The sequence below is a fragment of the Leptosomus discolor genome, chromosome 19 (assembly GCF_034619465.1).
Source record: "Leptosomus discolor isolate bLepDis1 chromosome 19, bLepDis1.hap2, whole genome shotgun sequence".
Lineage (NCBI taxonomy): Eukaryota > Metazoa > Chordata > Aves > Leptosomiformes > Leptosomidae > Leptosomus > Leptosomus discolor.
This window is the reverse complement of record NC_141409.1, coordinates 11,930,742-11,958,638: the sequence shown is the minus strand read 5'-3', so window position 1 is coordinate 11,958,638 and position 27,897 is coordinate 11,930,742. Positions and strand designations below refer to the sequence as shown.

Below are 27,897 nucleotides of genomic sequence, written 5' to 3'. Positions count from 1 at the left end.
TGCTCTCATCCTGAATAAAAGCCCATGCTGTTTGCTACTGAGTGACTTTCTGAAAGTTAATTTATCAGGGTCTTCAATGCAACTCATTCTGGTGAGGGGAAAGCAACACAATCCCCAGCCCCCAATTAACCACTCAGTAAAATGCACACGTGGGCAGGAGGCACAACAGAGGTTGAGTTTTCTCGGTGTGTTTGTTTCAAGCAAGTTCAAATCTGGGACCTGGAGGTTCTGTTAATGTTTTCTTCTTTGTAACAAACCCCATCATTTCTGTTCTTCACCTATTTCATACAAGCTTTATTGTATTAAATATAATCAAAGCAAGAAGTAAGGTCAATGACTGGTCATGATTGTTTTCAGTAATTATTGCACAGCTAATTGGCTATTAACATCATTGCCTTGTTAACGTGCATCCTGCAGGAGGAAGTAGCTCTTGAAGGCATTGAAGGCACTAAACTTGCTCCACTTAAAAAACAAAAAAAACCCTTGTTACTTAGACATCCACGTCCGCCAGTGCTCTCTCTAGAGGGTCGACAGACCAGTAGTCATCATCCCAGCCCAGGAACCAGCCCGAGAAGGTTGGTGGCTCAAACCCTTGCTTAATGACGGTGACCGGAGTCCTCTTGTCCCGGCTGGAGGGGTCGGTGTCGATGTACCGTTTGGCTGCAAGCACACGGGGAAAGGAAATCTCAGAGTGCAAGTCTTGGGGAGCAACAGCTGACCCAGCTTCGCTGTAGCTAAGTGGATGCTAGACAGATGATTTTAGATTGTTCATTAAAAAACACCAAGCCAACACTGAAGTTTTCCCTCTGTAGCTTCACCTACGCCTGGCAGAAGACTGGTGCTTGGCTGGAGACAAGCGGCATTGGGATTGTAACCTGCTGTAACCCAGGGGCAGCCTGCAGCCACCTGCCCCCACGCGGCTGCAGCGTCGCTGGGGGGGGCTGAGCGCAGCGAGGCTGACTGCCGCACCTCTTTGTGCCCATCTTAGAGATCCTCCTCAAGAGATGGATCCCTTCGGCTGACCACAACGTTGAATCTTACAGGGTGACGAGGGTATGTTTCTCAGTATATTAAAAAGAAAGGGTTAGTTCAGAGAAGAAAATGGGACATTACCAGATTTCAAAGCCTCAGTCTTTTCTTCTTCTTGGGCATCTTTCCCAATCCACACAAAGACCTAAAGATAAAAAACCCCACATATGAATTATTTCAGCAACGATCGATCACTTTGTGAAAGAGAGGGTAATTTAGACAAAAGTCTCAGTGAACAGAGTGTGACGCAGAACAAGAACTTACTCCCGTAGGTGTGCCTGGTTGGTTGGCCTATGTGGCTAACGCTATGGGTAGATAACGAGAAGCTTTTAGACTGTGTTTTATCTGCAGAAATTCTAGCTACACAAATTACATGCTAGCTTATCAGGAAAAAGCAGCAGATGTTTGAAAGTTTTTATATAAAACATACACAATTCATAGCTTAAGTTGCCTTTTGGCTGATTTATGCACAGCCTGTTACTGAAAAGTAACAGAAAACGTGTCAGTGTCAAACTGCTGGAGCCTCACAGCCCTGGACAGGCTGGGGGAGCACGTGCGATACACAACAGCCTGTTTTCTTCAGCCCTTAAGCTGAGCAAGCAGTGGCAGGACACCAACCCTTCCCTGGAGTTCTGGGCGTAAGGTCAGTGGTGTGGTTTGTTCTCAGGCCTGAAGACGAAAGGGCTCTAGAACGCAACAGCTCTGCCAGCGGTTGTAATCTGGGTCTCAATCTACAGCCGACTCGTGCATCTTCTTTGCTTCTCACCTCACTGGGTAAAAGCGACCTACCTGATCCCATGTGTCAAGGAGCATCACATCATCTGTAGCAAGGTCATCCTGAGTCAGATCTCCAGGAACTTCTTCAATCTGGAAAACACAAGGTTAAGGTGAGCACATACCTTAAACGCCATTTTACCTCTACAGGAGAAGGGCAGTCCACAGAAGTTCTAGTTTCACCTCCTGTCGGTGAGATGCATTAAGCTAGACACTGGCACGGTGTTTGACCATGCAACTCGCTACGTCACAGACGTGTCCTTAGACCACAGAACACAAAATCAGCCTCTGTTCACCTAGAGAAGCTGTCTTACTCATGCCCAAGACTTGTAACTGCCTCTTTCTACTCAAAAGATTCACGAGTTAAAATTTGAGGAGCCTGGATGCTACTTGTTAGCGGGGGGAGGACTAGTTTGATGCTTCAGAAAGTTGCTGACACAACAGCGTGATAGAACTAGCAATGTCACTGCAGAAAAATGGTGCTGATGGAGGCAATGCCACCAAGTACAAGGTATAACAAGAGCCTGTTGGTTGGCTCGGAGCAGGCTGGGACCGAGTTTCTCCCAGCTTGGTCAGACGGATGTTGAATTAATTGGTATCTTAGATACTCACGATGAAGCGTCCACTCTTGTTGGAGCATGCAAAAAGACGAGGGGGGTGGGCATCCATCTTCTTGTCCTTCAGTCGGGGAGAGGTTCGGTAAGGAGCCTTTCCACCCAAAGCTGCCCAGAAATTATCTGAAAGAAGAGAAAGAGATACTGATGCTTCAACTGTTCATGGTAAACCACAACAGCAGCGTGGTTTGGGTAGGACGTGAAGCACCCTTCTGTGTCAGTCCCAAAGGGCAACAAGCAGGACCGTGCTGTTAAACGTAATGAAGATATTTTGGAGAAGTCCCTCTGTGCCTATGTCCCCATCTCCTTGTGCTGGGAGACAAAATACCCATGAAATAATTAGTGGGAGCGTGCAGCTACACAGACATGATCTCGGACTCCGTTGTGCCTCCCTCACCTGGCTCTCTGCCCTCAGAAACCTGTACCGGGCGAGCTCCCAGTGTCTTCAGCAGCTCTTGTGCTCCTGATTTCTCAGCATCGCTGGCTCCTTGGCCAACCCAAAGGTAAGCAGCAGAAGGAGTTTTCAGGACAAAAGCATCATTGGAGTTCAGCTGACTGGCAGTAGGATCCAGCTGAAAAGAACATTCCACATGTCAGATGTAATCATCCCCTACACACAGCCCGTTATCTCAAAATAAACACCAGTACCTATGGCCGAATAAGCTGCAAACGAGATACTCCTCACAAGCATGTGAGTTTATAAGATACCTTGTCCATTCGCCTGTATCTCAGTGATGAGTTAAGACTTAAGCATATGGGAAGAGCAAGTAAATGTGCGTTTCTGCACATAATCTACAGATACATCGGCGCTCTGGCAGGACTGCTTGGATCTGTCATTTTGCCAGTCTTTATGGTTATGACCAGAGACTTAAGAACCTGCTGGGGAGACTGTTGCAGGGCAGCACGCCTGCTGCTGGGGCTGATCAACCATTAACGTAACTTCCTCTGTGGCAACAAGGACATGCCATCTTGAAGCTAGAAACTTAGGAAGTTGCTGCAGACATCAAGCAGTGCTCTTGCCTCACCTGTGGCTATCGACTAGAATTTAGTCTCTCTCCTGTTGTTGCACAGGGCTGTTTTGTGTGCGCTTTCTTTCAGAGGAGTGGGGTGCTCAGCCTCTGTCCTGGCACAAGCCCTAGTTGCACACAGGCTATTCAGCACCTCCTGCCTTCAGCACTGCTGCCCCAGGCTTAGCACAAGTCACAGCAGCCAGACCTAAATGGTTTTCCACAGTTTGGAAAGTATCACAGTACGCAGGGTGCAGCATCTACTGGGGACTTCAAAGAAAATGGCTTAAAAGCACTCAAGGCCATCTTTATAAACTGATTAGAACATAATGATTATCACCACTTATCCGTGGGAAAAGAAGAATCTGTCAATAGTTGGTAAAGTTTTCAAAGTGTGTTTCAGTTTACATCAGAAAGCTCAGTTTGGCCCTCGTTCTGTTCAAAGGGATCACGCTCCCATCAGAGCCGACCCAAACACCACCAAAGGTGACTCTTTCCACATACCTCTACTGCTCTGGTGGCTCCCGAGGTGCTGGATCGGACCTGGAACAGCCGCGTTTCTGCAGGCGCTGTCTGGCCTCCTTCCCTGGAGGTTCCGCCCTTGTAAACAATCAAGGGCTTTCCACCAAACATACTCATCAGATGAGGTGGTTCTTTCCCTTGCACTACTCGTTTCTAGAGAAAAAGAAACTTGCTGTCAGTTTTAAGCTGCTGCTGCAAGGCAGCACAAGATACACTAGAAATGGCCTTTACAACTGTCTTTCCAGCTAGAATATTCATCTACCACCTCCCTGGTCACAGGAGCTTGGCTACTACACCCCGCAAAAACCAGACCAGTGTTTAAACTGAGCTCCCACAACTGCCATTTCATGCTAATTGTGTGATCCACGGGCACAGAGTAACAAGTGACAGGCGGAAAAAACCTCCTGCCTCATCCAGGCCACTTGTAAAACCTCTTGTGTAACAGCTGGAGCGTAGGTCAGGCAGCCAGCCGCTTCCCGACACCACCACCGCGCCCGGGGGCTGCCACTGCATGAGGTTTCTCCACTGCCAATCATGTAACTATATAGACATGTATCTTATTTATTGCCACAGCGTTGAGTTTTTCGGTGGGTTGGTTGGTTGTGGTTGGTTTTTTCACCTGCACAGGGCTGCCTCCCAGCTCCTCATCCAGCTGTACCGTGAGGAATGCAGACGTCGCAATTTCATCTTGAGTGGAATCAGCCCCCTGCCTGAAAGGCAAAATTTGAGTTTTATTTTCAGCCCTTTCCCCCCACAACACCCACACCTTACAGAGATCAGGGAGAGGTCAGGAAAACCCTTGTTACCAAACCTCTGCAGCACTTCATTCGACATTAAGGAGAACTTCACTATCCTATATTGTAACACAGTGAGGGAAATAAGAACGTTTTCTAGATAACAAGCACAGATTCTTTAGTATCTTCATGCCTGCCTCCCATTATCTTTCTAGCAGCTGGTTCAAAAACGTGCCTGTTGGCACTGTTATCAGGAATTTCATGTGCAGCCCCTACACACACTACATCCCTTCTGGCTTCAGCTTGCCTGTGCCCTCTCTGCCTGCTGACGAGCAGGAAGACAACCACTGTGAGACTCCCTGCCGAAAAACTCCTCTTGAAGGGCACACTCTGGGAACTGTAACAGTCACAAGCCACCAGCCAAGATGGCAGAGTATCAAAAATGTGTTACAGTGGTCTTGAAAGATGTAGGAATTCTGCGAAAGGAACTAGAGATTGATCCAAAGAAGGGAGTAACTACTACAGGGGTGGGGGGCAGAAAAAAATACCAGCACTGAAATTCCCATTGTCCCACTTCAAACAAAACATTCCAGACCTCTGGTAGTGTTTTGTTTGTAAGGGAAGGTTATCCAGGGTGAAATATCATCCCGCGAGGATCCTCTGTAAGTGGGAACCAGCAGTGACCCATTTCTGAAGAAGTCGACTCTCAGCCCCACATAGTCCCAGAGTTTTCCTGCCTTGCATTAGGAAAACTTTCTTACCAAGTGTAAATAATCTGTCCCTGTTTCCCAGCGTGCTGGTAATTGTACAAGATAATATAGCTATCCCCTCCGTAGAACTGGCCGTAGGTCGAAGGATCCACTGGCACTTTCTCTGAGCCTTCTATTCTCCAAATCTAGAAAAGGAGAGGAGCAGAAACATTCCGAGTCCAACGCGCCAGCAGAACAAGCAGACTTTCCCCAGGGCTCCTGTTCCATTTCCTCCCCAAATTCAGCCTCCCGCTCTCGCAGTCCTGCAGCCCCACCTGCTGGGCACCGCGCTTGTCCTACCGGGAGCTCCCAAACCGTGATGGGATTCAACCAGAACCCCCGGGCAAAACGCGTGTCGGACTGCTAGTGCTGCCAGCACCGGTGCCCATGTTGTACCCGACACGATCATTTCTCCCAGTCAGAGGGTCAGGAACAGAGCGTTCAGGCTTTACTGGGGCCTTCTGAAAAGCCTAACCTCAGCGAGGACGTCTGGGGGCTTTTGGACAGCGCTCAGCCCATTCGAGCCCACCTCCCGCACCGCTGCTAGGCGCAAACGCACACATCCAGGTGCACGAGACAGGTGCTCCGAGACAGCTGTCCATCACACACGTGATGGCAACAGCTAGAAAACAGGGAGGAGGAGGAATGAGGAAGAAGTCTGGGTCCACGCTGCTGGGCAAAGAATCGCCCCCAGGGAAACTTTGGGGTCAAAATGAACAGCTCGTTTACACTAAGCTGCAGGGCTCTCAAGACCCTGCTGGTATTTCTGGTGTTAAAAACTCCCCCAGCACTTACAAAACTGCACTGTTGATGACTCTCAGGCCTCCATTTGTCTCACTGCTCTTGCAGGAATGCCATCAAATAGCAAAGAAAATTCTGGAAACCTTCCCAAAGGGATTCTGACGCTGCTCACCTGTTTCCTGCCAGAGCCGTCGTCCTCCATTCCGTGCTGGGCAGCCATGGCCTTGGAGGTGTGCAGAGTGGCAGCATCGAAAGGCACCTTCTCGATCTTGGCAACGTGACCAGAAACATAAGCCTGCCCCAGTCCTTCTGTCTGGTCCTTGTCCCGCCAGTTCTTGAAGAACTGCTTAAACAAAGGTGTCTCGCCACTCTCAGGGAGGACTTGGACCTGCAGCAGACGAGTCAGTGCATCAGGAGCAGCCTTGCCCCCCATCCCACACAGCTTCAGCTCTGGCTCCTCCTTGCTTCACGCGAGCCCTGCTTTCAGGCTGACAGCGAATCGCCTGGTGCAACTCTTCAGAGATCACGGCAGTGACACGCTTGGTGCCAAGATGTGGCACTAAGAGCAATGTCAGGTCTCACTGACGCCATAATCAGAGACACAGCAACCAAGAGCACCTCCAGCTATCACCACACCGGGCGGATCTTTTCCAAGAGAAAAGACACAGGACGAACTATCTGTTTGCTGCTTGTGACCATGAGTTTGACGGGATCCGTTTCTTTCAAGCGGATGTTGCTCAATCTTTAAGCCTCTGTGTAGCTACATCCGGAAGGTCCATGCTATCCCAGCCAACAATGTGGGTCTCGATACGCTATGGGATGCCGAGTCAGACCCAGGTGAGTTCTAAGGAAGGCTGAAGGGATGTTAAGCCTTTAGAATCACCTCCCTAAGAACAAGAAGGGCAGGTTTATCTATGCCTTCTCTTTTTCCATGACCTTTGGAGAGAGAGGTCATGGAAAACGTAAAAAGGTATCCGAGAGGATGAAATGTTAAGTACTAGTTGTGTTGGGGTAAATGCTACTGTAAGGACAGTGTTAGCCCAGGAGCAACACTACAGTATTTCCCTGCAGAAGGGCAGATCACCCAAAACAGGAGCCACTGGAGAGACTGCCAGTGCCACCTCACATGAGCCATGCTCTGGAGTCAGCGACCTGTGCGGCAGACGGGTAACCCCGGTGGTGTCTCGTGGTTGCCCATAGATGGGCTGCATGTTCTTACCTGGGTATGTTTCGGATAACCCATCTTGTCAATGAACTCAGAAGCTGTTTTCAGTGCTGCCTTCTTCTCTTCAGAGTTTGCACTCTTGCCTTTAAGGAAAATAGACAGAAAAGAGGTCAACTTTTTAAAAGTTCTGCATACCCGGAGAAGAAAGGTAGAAATCCCAGGTAATTCTACCTTTTGCAACAGTAGAAGGCCCCAGTGTTCCAGCTAGATGATGTCAAATAGCAAACAACAATTGTTCAATTTTCTTAGGTCTTTTGTGATGGCTGAGAGAGCAGAGTTGCCTTTCTACTTACGGCAGTAATTTAAATTTTTCTTCCTAGTTTCCAGGACCCTCCCTTTAATTCTCTACATTAAAGACCCTGTACCTCAGCACCCGACATTTCAGATGACTGCTTTTCTGAGGCCGCTAATGCTATCCGAGCTTGCCCTGAAAAGCACCACCACCACCAAGTGTGCACTGCCTTACCCAGCTTGGAGAAACAGGGATTGGTAAGTGGATGAAGATCCCATGCATGCATAATCAGCTTCGCCTGCGTCCTACAGTACCTTTCCAAACAAAGATCTTTCCATCTGTGCCATGGTCCAGAATGAAGCAGTCATCTGTATTCAGGGCTGCCTGGGAGAAGGGGTTCTCATCTGCCACCATGGAGACTGCCATGTTCCCAGCCCCATTCGAGACCTGTGATAACACAGCACAGAGATAAGATAAGGCATCCTCTGTTCCCCTCCAGCTTCATGGCAACAGTCCAAAACTCAGGGGGTGGAAAGGAAATAAATCTGAATGCATTGGCTGCTTCAGGCACTATTGTTTTTCAAACAGGATACCTTTGACACAGCAATAGCATGACAAAAACATACACTTATTCTGAAGATTTCAAGTACTTCTAGTAAAGCAGATACTGCCAGTGCCAGAGAAAGATTGATCCAAACCGGTAAATATCCTTGGTGCACAAGCAGCCAAGAAATACCTTCTAAAGCAAACCAACTGCACTCAAGAACTGGAGGGGACAGTCTTGGTAACTGTGAAAAGGCCTCCCTGTATCAAATGGGTTTAATAGTCTGAGTTCCTGCACTTAGTAATGGATAAAGGTCCACATTACAAACTATCTTGGCAGATATTCACCACATCACTACCAGAGACTGCTGTAGAGAAGATTCCTCCCAAGAAGTCCTGGACAGTCCTCTACACTTACACTAGCTGACGGCAAACGTTGCCTTCCAAATCATTGCTTCATCATGCTCACTGGATGTAGAAAGGTGTAGATCCTGGTTCTCAGGCTCACTATTTCTAGTTCTTTCCTGTCATCTTCCTAACACAGTGCCTGATAACACAAAGAAAAACTCCCTTTTTTCCTCCCCCATTCGTTTCATACTCCACCTTTCCCTTAAAAATTCCTGGGAAGTCCCAGCTGTCTCACTACAATCAAAAGTGGCAATAAAGGCAATAAAAAGTACGGGGGTATGCAGCGTAAGCAACCAAGGTTCACACAGAAAACTCCATCAAAAGCTAACAGCAGAGTGAGGCAGAAATAGGACTCAGATCAGCTCAGCTCCTCGCTGCTGTTCCAGCTCCTCCTCATTGCATCAAGATCACCCCGTTCTCCGCAAGGTTGTTTGTCAGGGTTTCCCGTTACCTTATAGAGCTTAGCCAGCCTTCTATTGGATGCATCAGTTCTGGTCTCATCAGAAGCTCCTGGTGGCAAACTGGGCTTTGGTCCCAGGACCTGTGAAAGAGAGAACAAACATTACCAGCCAACCCGAGAGGATCTCTGTTCCCCAGATGCTCCAGCCACAAGAACAAGTAGAAGAAACTTCTAGATCAGCAACAGTGAAAATATACTCTGATGTCCCAGCAAGGCAGAGGACCAAGGCTGCGCTGAATTATATTTACACCACTAACACTTCATACGTAAAGACGCACACTACTGAGCCTATCTACCCATCCCATCCATTCTTCCACACACCACCCTTCCCACGCCAGCAGAGACACATGGAAGAAGCAAATAACCTGAAGCATTTCCTCCCGCTCTGAGCCTTCTTCCGAAACATAGACCTTGGCACGACCGTTCCGCTCATTGTCCCGAATCCCCTTGGCCAGCACAGTGGCCTTCAGCCGTTCTTGGCGGTTGCTGTTGGAGCCACACCACTGAAAGATGTTCTGAGGGAAAACACGTTAAAAGATGTTAAAAGGCTGGCTAAACGGTGCTTCAGAATGCTCAACACCTGAGATAGCTTCAACAGAGTGGGGAAAAAAAATCCTTATGTGAACTAATCAACATCTCCTGCCCCCGAAAGTCTGCTAAACCTGTCTTGTACATGGGACTTACGCTGCCGAGGTCAAGGATGAAACAGTCCCCTGTGTTGAAGCTCTCCCAGGTCACAGGGACCTCCGTCGCTCGGACTGTTCGCCTGCCTTTGACCTGCAGAAGCCTCTGCACAGTTACTTCATTGGGAACCACATGTCTGAAGCCAGAAGCCACACCACCAGCCTAAGGGAAAACAAAGGAACAACAATTCACGCCTGTGCTCTTGCTTCAGAAAAAATTAAAATCCCACTGATTTGCTCTCAGTGAGCAGTTTTTGCCTCTCACAGGAAAGAGGGGGAGCAGCAGCTTGTAGAGAGAGCTGGTTTGCCCAGGCTGGGCCTTTGTACAGCATGTATCTGCCCATACATCCCAGCTATCCACGCCCAGAGCATCTCAGGAACACTGATACCACACAGTTGGAGACCTCCGAATCTGAAGATCACATTAAGTTGAGGTATTAACAGGATTTTGACTGATGGGGTGAAGAGTATCTGTCCATGCGTACTATATGTCCTGCCTACCAAAAATTACCTCAACTTCAGGATTCACCTTCTCTGCTGGTAGAGAGATGCTTGGAATCACTTATCAATGTAGGCAACAGGACTAATGTCAATTGTCCTCAAGAAAGCATAACCAAATTCAAATGAATGAAAACAACAACAAATGAGTGGGAAATAAGCAAAACAGAAAGACTAGGAAAGCCTTAGACATGAGGAAATGTAAGCACTTTGCCGGCATTTGACCTGATATCACTCTTCTCGTGCCACTGGACTCCTAATGGGATGTTTTTACTTCTTTCTATTCCACTTTACTGCAATGGCATGGAAGAGGAACTCCCACTCCTATTGGACTACTTTACCAAACATGCTGTATGCTGAAGAGGCGGGCTGAGCACAGAAAAAGACTGGAAAGGTCAAACTCTGTTATGTAAGGGGGGAAGAAACTGAATCTACTGGGTAGGCGTTTCCCATTAACTCAGATTGCTGTTTCTTAAATTCATTCCAGACGTCTTAGGACTGTTCTTTCCTCTGCTTCTTGAAGAAAAACAAAACCTTGATTCCTAAAATTTCCTTGGGCTTTGCTGGAGTATTATTAATTCAGCCAAAGTTCTCCCAGTGGGATCTGCTGTTCTCCACCCTGTCAGTTCCAACCCGTCACAAACATCTGGTTGAGAACGGTTTTCAAGCAACTACAAAAAGGGCAATGCTCATTCTTCTGAGAATTGGGCAATGGGCAGGATGCCATTTCTTGCAAACTTGATTCAGCCTGGTAGTACAAAGACCCAGTCATCACCTACCTTGTACTTGATGCCAGATTTGAAGTACCCCAGGAAAGTTGGGGACTCATGGCCTTGCACTTCGCGATGCTGAACAGCTTTCCCGTGAAGGTAGTCGTCCAGCTGGACAGTGAATATGGCAGCTGCCCCACGCTCATCTTGAGAGCTTTCATCTCCTAAGAAATGAAAAGGCAACAACTTGAATGTCGAGGCGGAAACTCTGCATTCCCTCCAACTGTGCAAAAATACCAGGGAGAAAGTAGATTACTGGGAAGTTTTGTTTCCAGGAAGGTCTGCAGAATAGCCATTTCCAAACTTTTCTAATAATGACCCCAAACAGCAGCATAAACTGGGTATTTTTTCTGGCAGGCTTACAATACCATCGTAACTGCTGCAGCCCCACTGCTTCACAGCTGTCTCTTTGACAGGTAACATTCCCTTTTCTTTTGCCATTTCACCCTGTCCTGGAAGGAAACTTGCTGTGGAGCAAACACACAGGCAGGCCAACCTGCAGGAAGACATTATCAGGCTTTACGAAGGCTGTAGATACTAGTGAGGCACCAGTTCCACAGCAGTTTGCCTCTCGGGAGCTCTTTGGTGTGGAAAACCTATTGACAGATGGCAGATAGGACAAGCCACCATGCAAGTACCTTACATAGCTTCACCTACGATATTGTCAAAGAGTCTCAGCTTTGCAGGCTGTGGAGAAAGCCCTGCCATGTTACTCCATGACGTTTACTGCAGCAGGACATTTAGGAGGTCTGAATTCAGGGGGGAAAACCCCACTCGTTGGGTCAGGAGGATAACAACTGACCTCCATCCTTTCAAACAGAAAGGATTTCAGCCGCCCCTTTCATCTCAGATCTTCCCTGTTGGCCTGATAAGAGCCTCTGGAGAACAGGGACTTGCTCTGTCATCTTGATCGGAAAAAGCAATTTCTGGGTGCAGAGATGGCTGTGCTCACTATTGCAGAAACCGTGCCAAACAGTTAAGGTCAGTAGCACTATAGGCACCCAAAATTGTGTTCTCACTGTACTGCCAGTTTATTTGGCAGTTTATCTGCTTTTTATTTCCCTGGGTAACACCTCTTAGACACAACCAGTGTAGTGAGAGGAACAGAGCTCACTTTGGGCTCCCAGTTCAGCAGGGGCACTCCCAGCAGACTTACCTAACCAGAAATGCAAGTCGTACTGGAGGTTCCCACTCCGCTGCTTGATGGTGTTCAGCACCACGTAGGAATCTCCTGTGAAGAAGTCTCCGTACAGATTTTTTGGCACCGGCACCAAATCAAATTTCTCGATCCTCCAAATCTGAAGGCCGGGTTCCTTCCCAGCCTTCAAAAACTCAGCGTGTTCCACCATGCTGACAGGCTAGGGGCAAGACAGAGAATGTTGTTCAATGTGCAGAGTACAAGGAAGTGCATGTTTAAATTAGATTGCTTCTGATCTCTTAACTATTGTTCCAGGCAACAAATGGAAAGTTTCCTTTTTTTCTCTTGCACTGAATTTTGAAGGAAAAAACAAACAAAAAAAAAGAGGCACGGGGGGTGAAATGTCTCTCAATTGATCACTGTTAATTTATTTTCACTTCCAATCGACTCTACTTCCTGCCTTATTCCTGATTTACTCTTTCCTAGACTCTCTTTTATCTATTTTCTGTCTACCTCTCCTGATTTTACTCTACATATTTTCTTCACTACTGTACAGCTTTTCAATATATGGCACACAAGTGAAAGACTAATCCCCTTGCTGGCTATTCTTTCTTATGAATGCTGCATGACATTCAAGACTGTAGAAAATAAACCCCTTTTAACTATACACGTTGTACAACTTGCACAAACGTCATTTACAGTTTTCCTAAAACCTGTGTGATTTTATTCAGCTCTTTCTGGAAAATGTGAATATCATCACAGAGACAGATAATTAACAGATTTCTTCTAGCTCTTCTGTTCTGACATGTTCCTTCAGTACTTTGGTGTAACTGTTCCCTTATAGGAATTACACCAATATACACAACATCCTGTCTAAGGACATTGCAGTTCTGGTTTAATTCGTGTATTGTCATACTTATGCAATGTACGAAGAATATGCAATCCATCCTTTTAACAAACATAATGACCACTTTTCTATAACTATATTATAAAAGAATTCACTTTGGTTGTGCTGAAAGGAAATAAAACATGTCTGTCGTATTGGCAAAGGAAGTTTGTCCGTATGTTACAGCATGCCTTTGAGTGGTATCAGATAACAGGGAAGAAAAAATTAAAATGTTATATTAGAAGCATCCAGTATTTTGACAAAGAAGATAGTTCACAGCAGCTGATGGACAAAGGTACAATATGCTCAGCTTTCAAGGCAGAAATAAAGGATGTTACAAACTAGAAAGCAAAACAGCAAGTTAGCTACCAAAGTGACTCTGAAATCAGACATCAAAGATGGAAAACAATGAACTTTATCGTCATGATTCCAGTCAGCCTGACTTCGTTTCTCCCAAATTCCCACTATAAAATTGGACAAACTCCTTACAAAGAGTTAAGAGGGTGACTCTTACAAGTAATTGAAAACCAAAAGTTTTTCAATGTTTAATGGTGATGTCAATCACTTACCATAGCTGAAAGCACAAGAGCTGCTGTAACAACATATCCAAGCCCTGCAGCAGACATGGAGCTAACACAGTTCAGCTTCAGAGCCATTGTGCAAAAAACGGTGAGAAAAATATAACTGAAGTTCTGTTTGCCCATTTCTAACAGCAAACAGGCTTCTCCCTTCAGCAGAAGCTGTAGGGAGTCCCAGCTCCCTCCTCCTCTCGCTGCTAGCGAAGATGAACCGCAGAAGCCGATCTTTTATCGGGGACAAACACACCCACCCCCTCCCCAATACAGGGGCGTAACACGTTTGTGCAAACAGTCCTCTTGGAAGTCTCAGAGACTCCTTCAGCTATTTACAGACGCTTAATCCCAGCGGGAAGTAACTCAAGACAATATGCTATCCATTACAGCCGACAGCCCAATTATATGCAAACAAGCCAAATATCTAGTCATAAGGGCAACGAGAGAGGAAGAAATTAGGAGACATCGGCAACAGAGGCAACATTTTGTCAGCTGAAAACTGCAAATAAATGGCAAGTTGATGAGACGCAGAGGAACAGAAAGGCTGTTCCAGATGGCACGGGCTGCAGAGAAAGAGATTTCAGAGATGAGAACGGGGAAGCACTGAAAGGATACAACTGAGTAACCCGAGGATGGGGGGAATACGCCTCCATCTCTCTGAACTTGTCAGAGGAGCAAGATGCAAAATTCAGCGTGTGCTCTGTGTGTCTTACTCCCGAATGCAATCTCCACACAAGCTGCTATCAGAGTAATACACTCTGAAGGGGTTTGAGATGGACCAATGTATTTCAGCGGGTGTGTTGGCAAAAGGGCATTCATAGTCTGGTGGGTGACAGAACGAGACCTAATTCAACAATTTCACACCCAAGTACTGCTGAGGGTGTAGCAGGACCCTGTGACAGGAATGTAACAGCCACCAAACCTGTTCAGTCCAACAGAATTACCACACAGTATGGCTGATCGTAGCATGCCAATGATCCGGCATCAGCAAAAAGCCTGTTCTTCCAACCGCCTCATGCTTCAGAAAGCCAATCTACCGCATTTTCCAAGTGTTTGCAGTAAGGAAACTGTACAGCAAACTTTGCCCTGTGGCACCCCAGGAACTGAGCAGCCCTATGCTCTTACAGAGGGTGGAACGGCTCCTGGAGGCGCAAGCAGCAGGGCCTGTGATACAGCACCTGCCAAACACGGCCCAAGGGGTGCGCAGGGACCTGCCTCGGAGAGGGTCTCTGCTATGTGGCTATGAAAATCCTGGAAGGTCAAACGAGAATTCTAGGAAGGACATAACTAATGCCTACGTGGGGTTGTGCTGCTGGTTATTGTTTTCTCTTAATGCACCCAGGGACAAATTTCTGACAGTCTGAGGTTCCTGCTTTCAGAATCTCTCAAAAGATGCTTAAATAAGGGGCCAAATCCTCTACCCACAGAAGTCCACAACAAAACTTCCAAGAGGGAAAGAACAGACCCCACTTTGTGTTTTCTCTGCTCTCCATATTTTCTTTCTCTCTCTCTCTCATTAGAACACTCTGCTTCTCTGTTTTCCAAGCTGATGCATTTTGTTTTGAAATGTCACCTTGGCAAACTCTGATTTAGTTAATGTACCTTTGAAAATTTCACTGGAAATTCTCAAACTGAGATAGACAATAAAAACAACGCCTTGGTCTTGCTGGTATTTCTGATCTCTGTCAAGGAAGTTCAGAGGGTCAGAGGTCTAAGACCCAGTGAAAAAAATGCTGGAACCTTGGGTCCGAGGAAGTCAGCTGGGAAAGGCTCCTGCAGCTGCAGCATACCCAAACCAAGACGACTGGATTGCATAACATTAGAAAGAGATGGGTCCCTTCCAAATGGAAAAGTACTTTGGACTTTTTTTATTAATAAATACCTGTATAATACCATACTTGGCCAAACTTCACAGACTAAAGGTGAAAAGACCTAGGATCATCTCCTTTGTTAGCTTCCCATTTTAGGATATATTCTAATCTGCAGCTATAAGCTCATAAGCATATATGATACTTTGGAAAAACAATTCATTTGCTCTTCTAATTAACTCGGCGTTTTCTAAGTTTTGCCCTCAGTCTAAACCTGCATCACCAATTAGTTGCAAAATGTAAATACAAGCAAAAGAGGGAAAGAGGAATAAAGTGTATATTACAGTATTCTTCGGCAAAAATTAATCTGAAGCATGTCAGAAGGGAATAAGTGTAACACACTCCAACAGCTGGTGTGGTTTATTACTGCTGTCAGCAAATGTTGCATTGTTAAACGAAGCCACAGAAATCTGTGCTCTGGATGTCTCACTGAGGGCATATGCCAGATGAGATTGCCAGGACCCTACCAAAAAAGATATCCTGCTGGAGACGTGGGGAAAAGGCATATCTCAAGCTGATGTTAATAAAACCGTCCATCTTAGTCACAGAAGGGCGCTATGCAGAGCCAGCGTCTTATGCAAAGGCGTTATTTAAGGAAAACAAGGAAAGGGCTTGGAATACAGGATTTCAGTGCAGATGGATCATCTAAACGACACTTGGCTGCATAGTGATAAAAACAAGAACTCAAGAAAAGCAGCCCAATGATTTAAGCAAACAACAACTGATTATGGTATCCAGATGGGCAGTTAACAGCCACAACAGAACACCATACAAGGGAGAACAGCCTACAGGAACCACCACAGGGACACAGCCCCGCTTTACCGAACACAAAACCTGAGACTTGTTAAGTGAGGGAAGCTGACCCTGGGCCGAAGGCCACGTCTGGCCCACAGACCGATGGCAGAACTTAGGGGAAAGCGTTAAATGATCTTCCTGAGGCTGGAAGCTGCTTGCTTCAGAGGAAAGGCCGGGAAAGTCAGAGAGACCCTGCAGCCTCTCCGCTCAGCAAACTGACAATTCTCGCCCGGCTGTGCACCCTCTCTGCTGTCGGAATCCCTGGCAGCTGATGCTTCCACCACCCCCGTTCCAGGACTCAGCAGTTTTCTCTCCCGGTATCCAAACCAAAACACCTTTCTCATTTCCACCCGGCAACTTATAATAAACAGTTCTCTTTGCCTGCCTCCCTCCCTAAATACTTTCATTTAAGCTCTTTACACTCATCCCTGTAGCTGTGGCTCCCGTTCATCTGTCACGGAGTCACTCTACGCCCTCATAAACCGATGCCATCAGCACTTTCACCATTTGTCTTTACTCTCCGCTGGATTTGTTTCCGCCAACAAGGCGCTCAGTTCTGCACGGCTCAGATGTGGCCCAGCACAACTGTGCTGAAAGGAATGTCCCGTTCGCTTCAAGAAAACCCTGCGGACACAGAGCCCAGCACCTCTTACTCTGCCTCATCACACTGCAAAGTCCATTGCAGGGAATTATTAATGCCTAGTTCCTCCACATCAAATATACTGTCACATCTTCACACCTACCACCATCTAAAGCATCTAATGACGCTATCTAAAGTATCTTTCTACAAGTCATTATCATCCAATATTGGGGGGGGGAATCCTTATTCTGATCCAGTCTGATCCTGTGTCAACCTCAAACATTCAGAGCAGCTTTACCAAAGCTGAAGGAATGCACAGACTCAACTGAAACGTCCTCTGACTTCTGGTATTGCCAGACTATTTCAGAACACAAAACGCACAGGACAGTAACAACAATATTTTAACAATTTTTAAATTAAATAATTATTAAAGCAAGATTAAATACAATGGAATGGGTATAAATATTTAGTAGCCAGTTCCTCTGTACAACACAGCAAATATTAGCTTACAGGGCTTTCCTCACAACAGTCTGTACTCTGATGTTTATAAGACTATAAAGAGCACGTATATTTTTAAGCCACCCAATGATGCTTCTGGATCTTTTTTTCTGGATACTTCCTGAAGATGGGCAACCAGAAGAGAAGAGGTGGAAAATTGCTGGTAAAAATAGTGGGTGAAAAAAGAAATAAATGCAATGGCTCATTTAAATGGACTCAGCTGTAAAGAGGTCTATGTCTTGCAAAGGAAAGAGACACTTGAAATGAGTATTTACATGAAACAGAGAGACCCACCAGAGGTCTGCTCATTACATTAACAGCATCCTGGTTTAAAAGAAACAGTGCTTGTGGGGGTGAGTGGGCTTATTTTCCTTTGTCTCACAGTGCATCAGAGTGAGAACTCCATCTGCCTCACATTCGATAAACCACTTGCAGCTTTAATTCGGTAACTGGCCACTTGTAAGAGAAAAATAAGCGTAACGTTTTTTGGAGCTACAATTAATTTGTGGCAACTCACACACGTACATAGCCACAAAACCAGCAAGGACGTACCAGCCCAGGGCTGCTCCGTAAAGCCTGGCTGAACTAAACGGGACTGTGAAACAGGGGGTGGTAGGCCAGACCCCCATGTGGTTGTTCTCATTCACAGCGCCAGTGTCCAGCTCAGGAGAGGTTCAGCTAATTTGTCTAAACTTGCTGTGTAAACAAAGCCCACACCAGAAGGTCTGCAGCCAACATAGTATCACACCACAGAGTATCTAAAACACCTGCTGCTTACTTCTGGAACAATTCCTGCATTTCTACATGTATTTTTTTATTGTAACGGATAATACTTACAGAGCATCAAAATAACCTGCAAATACAGACTGAATTTCTGAAATACGGGGAGAACAATAAATCTTAGTAGAGTCTGTATGCACACGGCATTCACGCTGTAAAACTGCTTCTTGTGCACCAATCCTTACTGTATCTTGGGGGCAGAGAGTTGCTTTTCCACCCAGTTAATTCTCTCTTTCCCTCTATTTATTTCCCAAAAATATGGACTGCTCCAAAGAAATAATGTATCTCCTTGGGAAAAGCCAGACCCCTTTGTCTCATAGCATTCCAGATCTCCTATCTCAAGCACCAGAAGAAGTAAATCACCACTGTATTTCTGCTGCCACAACAGGAAAACCATAAGTCAGCATGTTTTGCAAGCGGCAAAGTCGTACAACCCTACTAGTAGCACGATCAATCCCAACAAAACCAACAGGTTGTACTTGCGACAGTAACAGTCCCAGAGTGAGAGCTGCATTCTCCAGATCACTGAAAACACATAAGAACATGCCACTGAAGAGATCAAACATACCACAAATAATTTGCTTCCTTCAGGTTTTGCTATTGCTACACTTTGAAGAGAACCTGTGCTTTCTGACTACCCACACAGCCAATTCTTTTTTCTCTGATCCTCTGCTGACCCATAAAAACTCTGATGAATTTACAAAGACTGTGAGAGTGAACGCTACAGAATCATTCAAGTTCTGACAATAAAAAACTCAAGACACGATGCTGCATAGAACAGAGAAAGGAAGACAGTTCAGCACAGCATTAACAGCTGATGACAGTGCGTACTGAAAATGGAAATACTTGTCTATTCCTTACAGCCTCCTTGCACACAGTATGTATTACGACTAACTCTTCAGTAAACCGCTGCAAATAAATCTGGTGGGACTCCAGCTTTGTTGCCAAGGTGACAGGCATTGAAAAATACCTATGATGATAGATTAGATCAGTTTTGAGTCTCCAGGCAGACCTAAATTCATATACACATAAAACTAAAAACAACCCCTTTCCTTCCATCCCTTGAAGAAGCTAGTAAACAAAGCTTATTTGGGACAAGAAAAAATTGGCACGGAAGAGCCTCCTCCCACCCCTAGCCATGACGACTCCATGAACTATTTCAGTCCTCTATATGGGGAGCAGCACAGTTAATGGTGCTCCTAGCAGCTACATCTTAACAGACACAGCCAGCCACAAATCCAACACACTCAAACTGGCACTGTGCCTTCAGCAGCTTCCCCCTTCATTTAAAATACACACCTGATCCCAAGAAGAACTCAGATCAACAGTCCTGGACACAAAGTACAGCATTATCTGTACAACTGGCAAGTAGGTTTTTGCATTCATAAGTTAAAATTCCTACTAAACCACTTTAGCAAATTAGAACACCCAGATGATTTGAGTATTGTTCACTTTTTCCAGCTGTTTGTTTGCATTATGAGTCATGTCAGCGCTATTCTGGTCCCTCTACCTTTTGAATATGATCCACTTAGTAAACACAGAGAGTTCAGCCCAATGCACCAAGGCTGAAAACTTCAACACAAATGCCCGAGTTTCTTCTCAGTTGCAGTGATGTAAATCGGGAAGATTATTACTTACATGGGAGAAACTTTCGGAGAATATATTGGTCTCCCATCTGAAACACACCCTGAGCAAATCTGCTGATACAATCAACTGTTTAAAAGCTCTCCCTTAACAGCATAGGTGAGAGCTGAATCATGCACTTAAATACACACAGCACAGATAAGAATGCATCAGTGGAAACCACTGACTACTTTCATTCAGTGGCGAGCAAAAAACAAACCCTGAATTATACTGAAACACAAATCATTGCTCAGTGCTGGAAACATGTCTTAAAGGGGTGCATATTATGCAACCCATGAGACATAATCCAGTACATTAAAATATGAGAACCACCCCATATCATGTCCCACAGAGAGATCTGGTGGTGACAGCCAAAACACTTTAACGGAGGCAGTGAAGACATGCCTGTGGTCAGCTGTGGGGAAATGACACAGATGTTCTTCCTCCAGTCACCAGGTCCTGACTGTGTACAGGGGAAATGATCTGCAATTTTATGCAAACTGTTTTTCCCCTAAGAACTGGCCAATACATTCCTCTGCAGCACAGAAGCTTGTTCAATCCATTATCCATAACCCAAAGAAGAGCAGAGCAATATATTATTACTGGAGAAGAAGGGCTGGAAACCTGAAGAGATGGCCTAAAATGAGTCCAAAAGGGAAGCATCAAACACACATTGCACTGCAAGTGTGACATCAGACACAGGCAACTAGGTGAAAGGATTTACAATAAGCCGTTGCTACACGTACCACAAGGATAAGAGAAGTACATGCAAATACGAGGGTTGAGCATGAAAGATTTGCGAGTAAAAAATCACCTAGGTGAAATTTTGTCTTATGCCCCACTGATGCAGTGCAGCACGTCCAAGCCCCCCATGGGCCTGGGCCGTGCTCTGCTGCAGCAGGAGCCCGGCATGACAGCACAGAAACTCAGTGAGCTCCTGCCTTCCAAATCAGCTCCACACACACGTTATCTTTCCATCTCAAAAACCTCCGGACGAGACATGAGGCAACTAAGAATTAAGAGAAGTCAGTTCACTTAACACACATTCAAAACCAAAGCGCTTCCTCTAGATCAGGGACAATGATCAGAACATGAGGCACGGCTGAGAGTTACAACCAACGTAGGTTTTTGGTACCTGCATTTACCTGCTGACAGGCAAAAGAGAGTGACCTACTGCTATGACCGAAAGCTTCCTCCAGTCCAGCGCACACAAGCCCAGGCAGCTTCTGCACGTCTCCACGACCCTCCTCAGGAGCACTAGGAGGAAACAGGACTCTCCCGGTTCACATGAAGTGGTTTTCTTCACAAACACCCACTTCCATAAGCAAATCAATGAGACAGACAGAGCTATCAGAGTTCCCCTTCCCGTGTTGCTGTCAGTTCTCCTACCATATGCAGGTGCAGCTACTGCATGAACGACTCTGGCTTGAAGAGACAGACCTTCACACCAAGGCTGTTTCCAGCTCCAAAACCAGCTGCCACCACCGCCCCGGCAGCAGGAGCGCCCGGCTCCCCTCCCCGCTGCAGACAGCCGCCAGAGGGCAATGCTATAAACAGACGTGCCAAACGCTCCCTTCTTCCTCATAGCAAAGCGTTTGCAGCTCTCCCTCTGGTGACTAACAGAGGGGGTTTATTTTATTTTTAGCAGGATTCAGCCTTCGGTGTTGAGGAACCACAAGAATTCTTACAGCAGACAGCCTGAAAGAAGAGAAAGTCCTAACGGTGATAGCCCTCAGCGCAGCAGCCTCCATCCATCCTGAAGGATCCCAGGATGATTCACTTCTTCCAGTGTTTTAAAGATGCTGTTTTGAATTGTAGCTGTATTTTTCCTGTGTGTGGAAACATTCAGTAAAAAACATATGTTTAAACTTTGGTTTTGGATGGTGTCCCACTGACTGACTAGCTGCTAAGACAGACAAACGGTTGTTTCTCCCTCTCCTAATTGTGCTGGGACATCAGCTGACATCAGTTCCAGCTCTTCAGGTTCTCAGTGGGAGATGAATGAGGGACAGGAGAGGAGAAGAGGAAGGGAAAGACCAAAACCACAGCCTGTAGTCAGAAAAGAACGCTTTGAAACAGAAGGAAAAAAAAAATAAATCTTCAGAGTCCATACTGTCTAACCCTTCCACCCAGTCACCATCACAGCCCAAATTTTGATGAAAAAAACCTGACAATCTGGTTTGAATATCCAGACTGAGGATGCAGTTACTCGCTAAGTCCCAGTCCACCCCAAAGCGGGGAAAAACAAACAGATAATCTAAAATAAAGGTTATTCTCCAGAGGGAAGTGTCAGCAGGCAGAAATCCCCAGAACACTAACCAAATCAGCCACTCCAATGTCAGCGGCACCACCACGCTCCCTCAGCTGCGTGCCAGTCATCCTCCACGGCTATTCCAGTCTGGCATTTTCAGGTTGCCAAGCACTGCAAAGCACCCCAGGAAAAAGCTGCTGGAGCTCTATTTAACTCCACTCATGTCAGAGCTCTATTTAACTTTGCAAACGCATCATCAGTGGATAATCAGAGATAAATACTTGGCAATCCTGCTGCGAGGCAAACCCTTGCCGTTAAAGGCTGCTACTTCCTTTCCTAACTTTTCTGACCACGCTTTCCTTCGCTGAGCAGGTATGAAGTACTGAAAGTTGACATCTCATGAACACTGTGGGATCTGACTTCACCCATGATGAAAGGGACTGAAGTGACGGACTATCAGGCAGCTCTCTTCCAGTGCCCTGGGTGCATGCCTGGATCAGGAGGTTCCGTACTCTGAGCGTCTCTGGACAGCGATGGACGCAGCAGGACTTGTGCCACTGCGAGGGCAGCATTCGCTGCTGTGATCAGGGCAGTACCAGCAGCGTAGCTGTATCTGGAGGGTATGAACATACTGGGATGTGTACAAAAAGAGTCACCTAGCAGTGTGCCGAACAGCTAATAAGAGGCCTGATGAACCTGCTCTGGCAATCAATGCACTTTTGCTATCAGGGAGCTGCAGACTGTAGCACATAGTGTAAATATTGGAAGTTTGCCAACCTCTGTGACTTCTTGAGAAGCAGAGAGGAGGCAGAAGGATATCCCCTGAAATCCAGGCTTGGTGCGTACCAAGTCTGTTCAGACACTCCTACCGCCAGTCCATTTACTTTTATTCTCCTTCCTTAAAAAAAAATAAAAATTCGAACGTAACCTTCAATTCAGGAAATCCCTAATCGTGACAGTTCTCAGCTGCCAAAAGTCACAAGACTAGAGCTGAGAAAAACTGCCTGTGCCTTTTTCCATTCTCTTCCCTTGTCTAAACATCTGCTGTGAGCGGCTGTCAGAGACAGACACTGATGACCCTGGTGACAGCTTCTCTGCTGTGTCTGAGGACTGTATCTGACTGTGCTGCCTTTTCACATGGCCATTGCTTTGTGGAGCCTCCTGCAGAAAAATACTTCACAAACTGTCAAAACACAGGCTCAGTAGCTGCGCGCTATCCCCACCTAGGGAGTTGAAGTCTGGTATGGGAAAAATAGTTCCAGCATGGCTCGTAGCTGAGAACTTCAGAAAGTGTATTGCTTTTATGGGAAATTAATCATCCAGAGCATTGCTTTCCAATTCCTTTCATCTTCTTAGGGTTTGAAGTAATTAATTAATGATTAAGAGACTGAAAAGACAAGGACCTGAACTAATGCTGTGAGAAGCAGAACAAATGACATGACAGAGCTACACAAAGAGATAAGCTGCACAGAAAAAGATATCTTGAGGTTTTCTTACTGTAAAAACCACAGTGACCTTTGAAAGCCACTGCACAAGACATCTTTTGAGTCCTGAGTTTAAAGGATTCCAAAGAGATTACAAGTGGACATATAAAATAACAACACATACCATTTTCTTTTCAGTTTACATTTTTAGAAGGGGTATAAAATACCTGGTTTGGAGAATCAGACAACCACTAATCGACAGAAATGATACACAACTTGTTACTGACAAACTGCCCGTATCAGAATTTTCTGCCTTTTCATGAAAAGCATTCGATAGCCATCAGGCAGTGACATATTCAGAACGCGATCATTCACACAGCAATTCCTAAGTGCTGTGAAAGCAAACAAAAACCACAAGCAGCTGCTTCTTCCTAGACAGTAGTTAGTTATTGCGCCCGAGCTACTTTATATGTGTGTTTAACCATATTCTACTTTACTGCAACCAATCTGCAACTTGAGCTCTTCAGCTCCTATTTAAAAAAAAACCAACCAAACCAAAGCTGTTTCTTTTGGTGTTGGGATTCCAAAGCAAAACTGGGCGATGGTTGGTTTGTGAAGCTGCACGTTAAAGTCCAACATCCTTGTTCACATACACGCGACTCGGTAGCAATGTCTGAGACTGGAACTAAAATGGAAAGCTTGTATTTATAAAGTCAGTTGAAAGCAGATATAAATCCCGAGTAATAAAATCTGTCACAGTGCTATTTTAAGAATGGTTTAGTTCCCACCGGGACTCTGTAGAACACCCAATCTACCAAAAAAAAGTTATTTTAACTTGGGGCGAGGGGAAGCACTGGCTCAGTATGGGTCTATGCTGGTTCTTGCCGTGGAGGAAGGCTCTTACCTGTTCCGCAGAAGCACTTAGTGACACTGCTGATGACACCAGCAACTCAGCAAGTGGCTGAAGCACTCACAAAACTACATAAAGTATCTACAAAAACCACCTTGGAATGGAACATGTGAGGCAGCCAGCCTTTTAGCCAGAGCTGGCAGCAGTCCCCCTTGGTAACATTATCAGAACCACGAAACTCGACCGTGGAACGTTATCTCACATCCCTGCTTTGGTGATGAAAGGAACAAATTCACAAACGTGTTGGATTTGTGCCTGTAAAATCAAAGTTGAAACTAGCAGTGGCATTCTTGCTTTGTCGCCCTTTAGACATTCAGAAGCGGCCAAAGATTGATGGCTGGTTCAATTTCCCCAGTGTTTTCCCCATAGCTCTGGAATTTCATCCAGCTGGAGAAAGCCTCCACTCTTCTGAGAGCAGGAGACATTCTCCTGAGGACACTGCAGGTACTCAGCTCTCACTGAAACAAATTGTTATCTAAACACTCAAGACAACCACTGGAAAACCCCTCCCTGTATTTAAACACCTAACACGTAAGAAATTCACCATTCACCATATGTCACCAAAGAGGTGTAACTACAATTCCTGCCCTGTCTTCACGCTGAATTCTAATGAAATCCATGGGGCTGGACTTCTCACCACTCCAGCAAGTCAGTCCTGCGACGGGGCCCGCCGGCGGTGCAGATAAACTAACACTGACACTCGCGGCTGGTGCATAGGTGCAGACGACAGCATTCTCATTATCCTCTTTATCCGCTCTGGAGGTGAACAGCAGAGTTCAATCCAGAGCCTGAAACCACACCTAACCCACACGGCATGGGGCAGGCAGGGGGGCAGCTGAACGCCAGCAGCAGCCGTCCTGTGGAGCAGACGTTAAACAGGGCTGACTCTTGCTTTTCTCTGCCAGTGGTGTGGGTTAAACTTCGATCTCTCACCTCTCTGTAGCAGAGACTATGGAATAATCTCTCACGGACAAGGCGAGAGAAAGCAGTTGCAAAAGCCAGGGTTGCACGAGACCTATTCCTCAGTACTCTGGTTTCCCTTCATTTGCCCAGATGGATGTCATACAGTATTCTGTAAAATAGTTGGAGAAATCTAAAGGGTGATAAATGTTTAAGGAACCCCCACCCCCATTTGACTCCAGAGTAGGACACCCTAAGCTGAGCCATGCCATACTCCAGCAAAGGAAATTTTTTTTGCTGATAAACTTGCATCATGCAGAAAGTTGGTAGTGGAAAATGGAAATTGTAATGATCAGTAAGAAAAATAAAGAGACTTAAGGGGAAACAATGCTAGTATCATCCTTGTTAGCAAAGTCGGATTTTTTACATCCAAAAGCAAATAACATTCAAAGCAGTTTTATTCAAAGAGGATCTACTTACTAATGAGGCCTCCTTGAAACAAGTCATCCCCATAACTTTTTTTTTTTTAAACACACTTCCTAGGAAACATTTTAAATACGTTTTAAGTGTCCACATTTTTTGAATTTCTATTCAAATAGAGCTTTCAAACATTCTTCCCCCAGGCAAAGAACAAAACAAACAAAACCCCCGCTGTTCCCATAAGGGACCTGCACTACCCTTACCGGCACCCTAAGCTCAGTGGGGAGCGAGGCGGCCCAGCCCCGCCAGCCCCCGCACCCCACCGGTGCCTCCCCCGGCCCAGCCCGGCTGCCCTGCGGTATCTCGCCCCTTCCTTCCCCGGGGTATGTCACCGACACACTCTCCGACCTCACCGGGCGGGTTAACGCACCAAGCTGAGCTCTCTGAAGGACGGTAAAACTGTTAAGACTGAGGCACCGCAAAGTTTGAGGCGTCGAGCTGATGGAAGTCACGGAGACCGATCACGCAGCCTTGGCCGCCGCCCTCGCAGCTGCCGCAGGGAACGCACCGAGCCGGGACCCTCCCTCCTGCGAGGGGCCGACAGCCTCGGGGCGCCACGGCCGCCCCCTCCCTCCGTACCCCCCGGAGCCGCCCCGCGACCCCTCGGCGTGGCTCTCGCAGCTTCCCCCTCAGCCCAGGCGTGCGGCGGCCGGAGGGGCGGCGGGGAGGAGACTCCCCCTCACGGCCCCCTCAACGCCCCGCGCCATGGCGGGGGGTGCGGGGAGCGGGCAGCCCGCGCCGCCGCCGCCCCCCCACCCCCAGCGGGCTCCCTGCGGCCCGGCTCCGCGCACCCGGCCCGGCCCTACCTGGTGCTGGCGCTCACGGGGTAGAGGCAGCTGCCGGGAGCGGGGCCGGGCGGGGCAGGGCCGGGCCGGGCAGGGCCGGGCAGTCCCGGGGGCGGGCCGCAACGCGCCCGCCGCCCCGCCGCCCGCCGCCAGGGGGCGCGGCTGCCGGTAACGGCCGGTAGCTGGCGGTAACGGCCCGTAGCGGCCGGCGGGGACCTCCCGGGGTGGCCAAGCCCGGCCCGGCGAAGCCAGAAACGATGCCGGTACCGTGACTTTCCCCAGCGCCGGTGCGTGTCTCGGCCTGCCCAAGCCTTCGGCCACCATTTTGTTTCACGCGTGTTACCTCAGAGCCCCGCAGGGCCCGGCCTCCCCTGCCCTCCGGCCTGCGCCGAGGTGCGCCCGCCCCCGCGGAGCTCCCGACTCCTGCGGCCTCCCCGCTGGAGCTGGAATCCGGGCCGGGGTGGCGGGAGTGAGAGGTTGTTCCTTGGCTCCCGTCCTCACACGCGGCGGGCAGGCCCGTCGGCGCATCGCCACGAGGCGGGGGTGACAAGGCGTGCCGTCCCGGGGCCTGGATGGAAAACGGTCCCCGGCAAATCTGGGGAAGGCTTGGTGCTCCCCTTTTCCCATCCGCCTGCAGGCCGGCCGCCTCGTGCCTCCTCTGCTCCCAATGGAACAAGGCGCGTGTTGAGCCCGCCGAACAAAGCAGCCCTTCATTTCGGTACCGTGGGAGGCTCGGCGGCTGTGTTGCCCTACGGCGAGGCAGCGGTGCTGGAAGACTTGTTTCTCCACGCAAAACTGGGCGACAAAGGAGGAGGTGAAGGCAAAGTAAGCACTGTGAGGCCATGGCTTTCACATTGCAGGAGTCTCCCGCAGGGCCGCCCGGAGCCATGTCTGTGGTGTTTGGGTTGGGAGCGCACGCAGGGTCAGTGCCTCCGTGCAGGGCGCTTGCCGGTCGGCAGGCAGTGTGTCTCTGGACTCCGGTTTGCCCCTCTCCGGCTCTAGACAGCTGCAGCCTCTCTCCCCAACTCATCTTCCACGTTTCTTCCATACCTTTAACTTGAGCGTGTTAGGATATGCTGAGGTTTGTTCTCGTCTCTGGATATTACTGGGTTTTTCCTGGCTTTATCCCTGTCTCATGAAGTATATCCAAGTCAGATTGATTGGTTTTTCTGTTTAGCTGGGGTTTTTCTGCTGATGTGGAAAACTTTGCGCTACCTGGCAAGTATTTCCTTGTTTCTTGATATGTTCGTCTCAGCTGTTCTAAATGAGCTTGCTTCTGCCACATCTTCCCACCTCTTCAATTCCAGATACTGTTTTAAGGATTTGATTTGTTGTATGAGTGTTTTTGTTTGTTTTTATGTACTTTCACGCAGTATTGGTATGTCCATACAAAAGCACATGTACAAGAAGCCTGTAGG

At 47.3% G+C, this 27,897-nt stretch overlaps 1 protein-coding gene across 2 annotated transcripts; it reads right to left on the bottom strand.

Annotated features, from left to right (window-relative positions):
- Positions 1–279: 279 nt before the first annotated feature.
- Positions 280–26,531, bottom strand: GSN (gelsolin). Of its 2 annotated transcripts, none has more exons than XM_086475886.1 (17): positions 26,501–26,531; positions 12,146–12,347; positions 10,999–11,153; positions 9,723–9,884; positions 9,404–9,553; positions 9,030–9,119; positions 7,942–8,074; positions 7,390–7,478; positions 6,343–6,558; positions 5,442–5,575; positions 4,566–4,656; positions 3,929–4,099; positions 2,815–2,989; positions 2,416–2,540; positions 1,819–1,896; positions 1,114–1,174; positions 280–660 (listed from the first exon to the last, which is right to left on the bottom strand). In XM_086475886.1, the coding sequence occupies exons 2-17, from the start codon at positions 12,336–12,338 to the stop codon at positions 491–493; spliced, it is 2,193 nt and encodes a 730-aa protein (XP_086332012.1). In that variant the 5' UTR covers positions 12,339–12,347; positions 26,501–26,531; the 3' UTR covers positions 280–490. The 2 variants fall into 2 exon arrangements, with proteins under 2 accessions (XP_086332012.1, XP_009947936.1); XM_009949634.2 differs by lacking the exon at positions 26,501–26,531 and adding an exon at positions 13,583–13,717.
- Between the last annotated feature and the right edge of the window lie 1,366 nt (positions 26,532–27,897).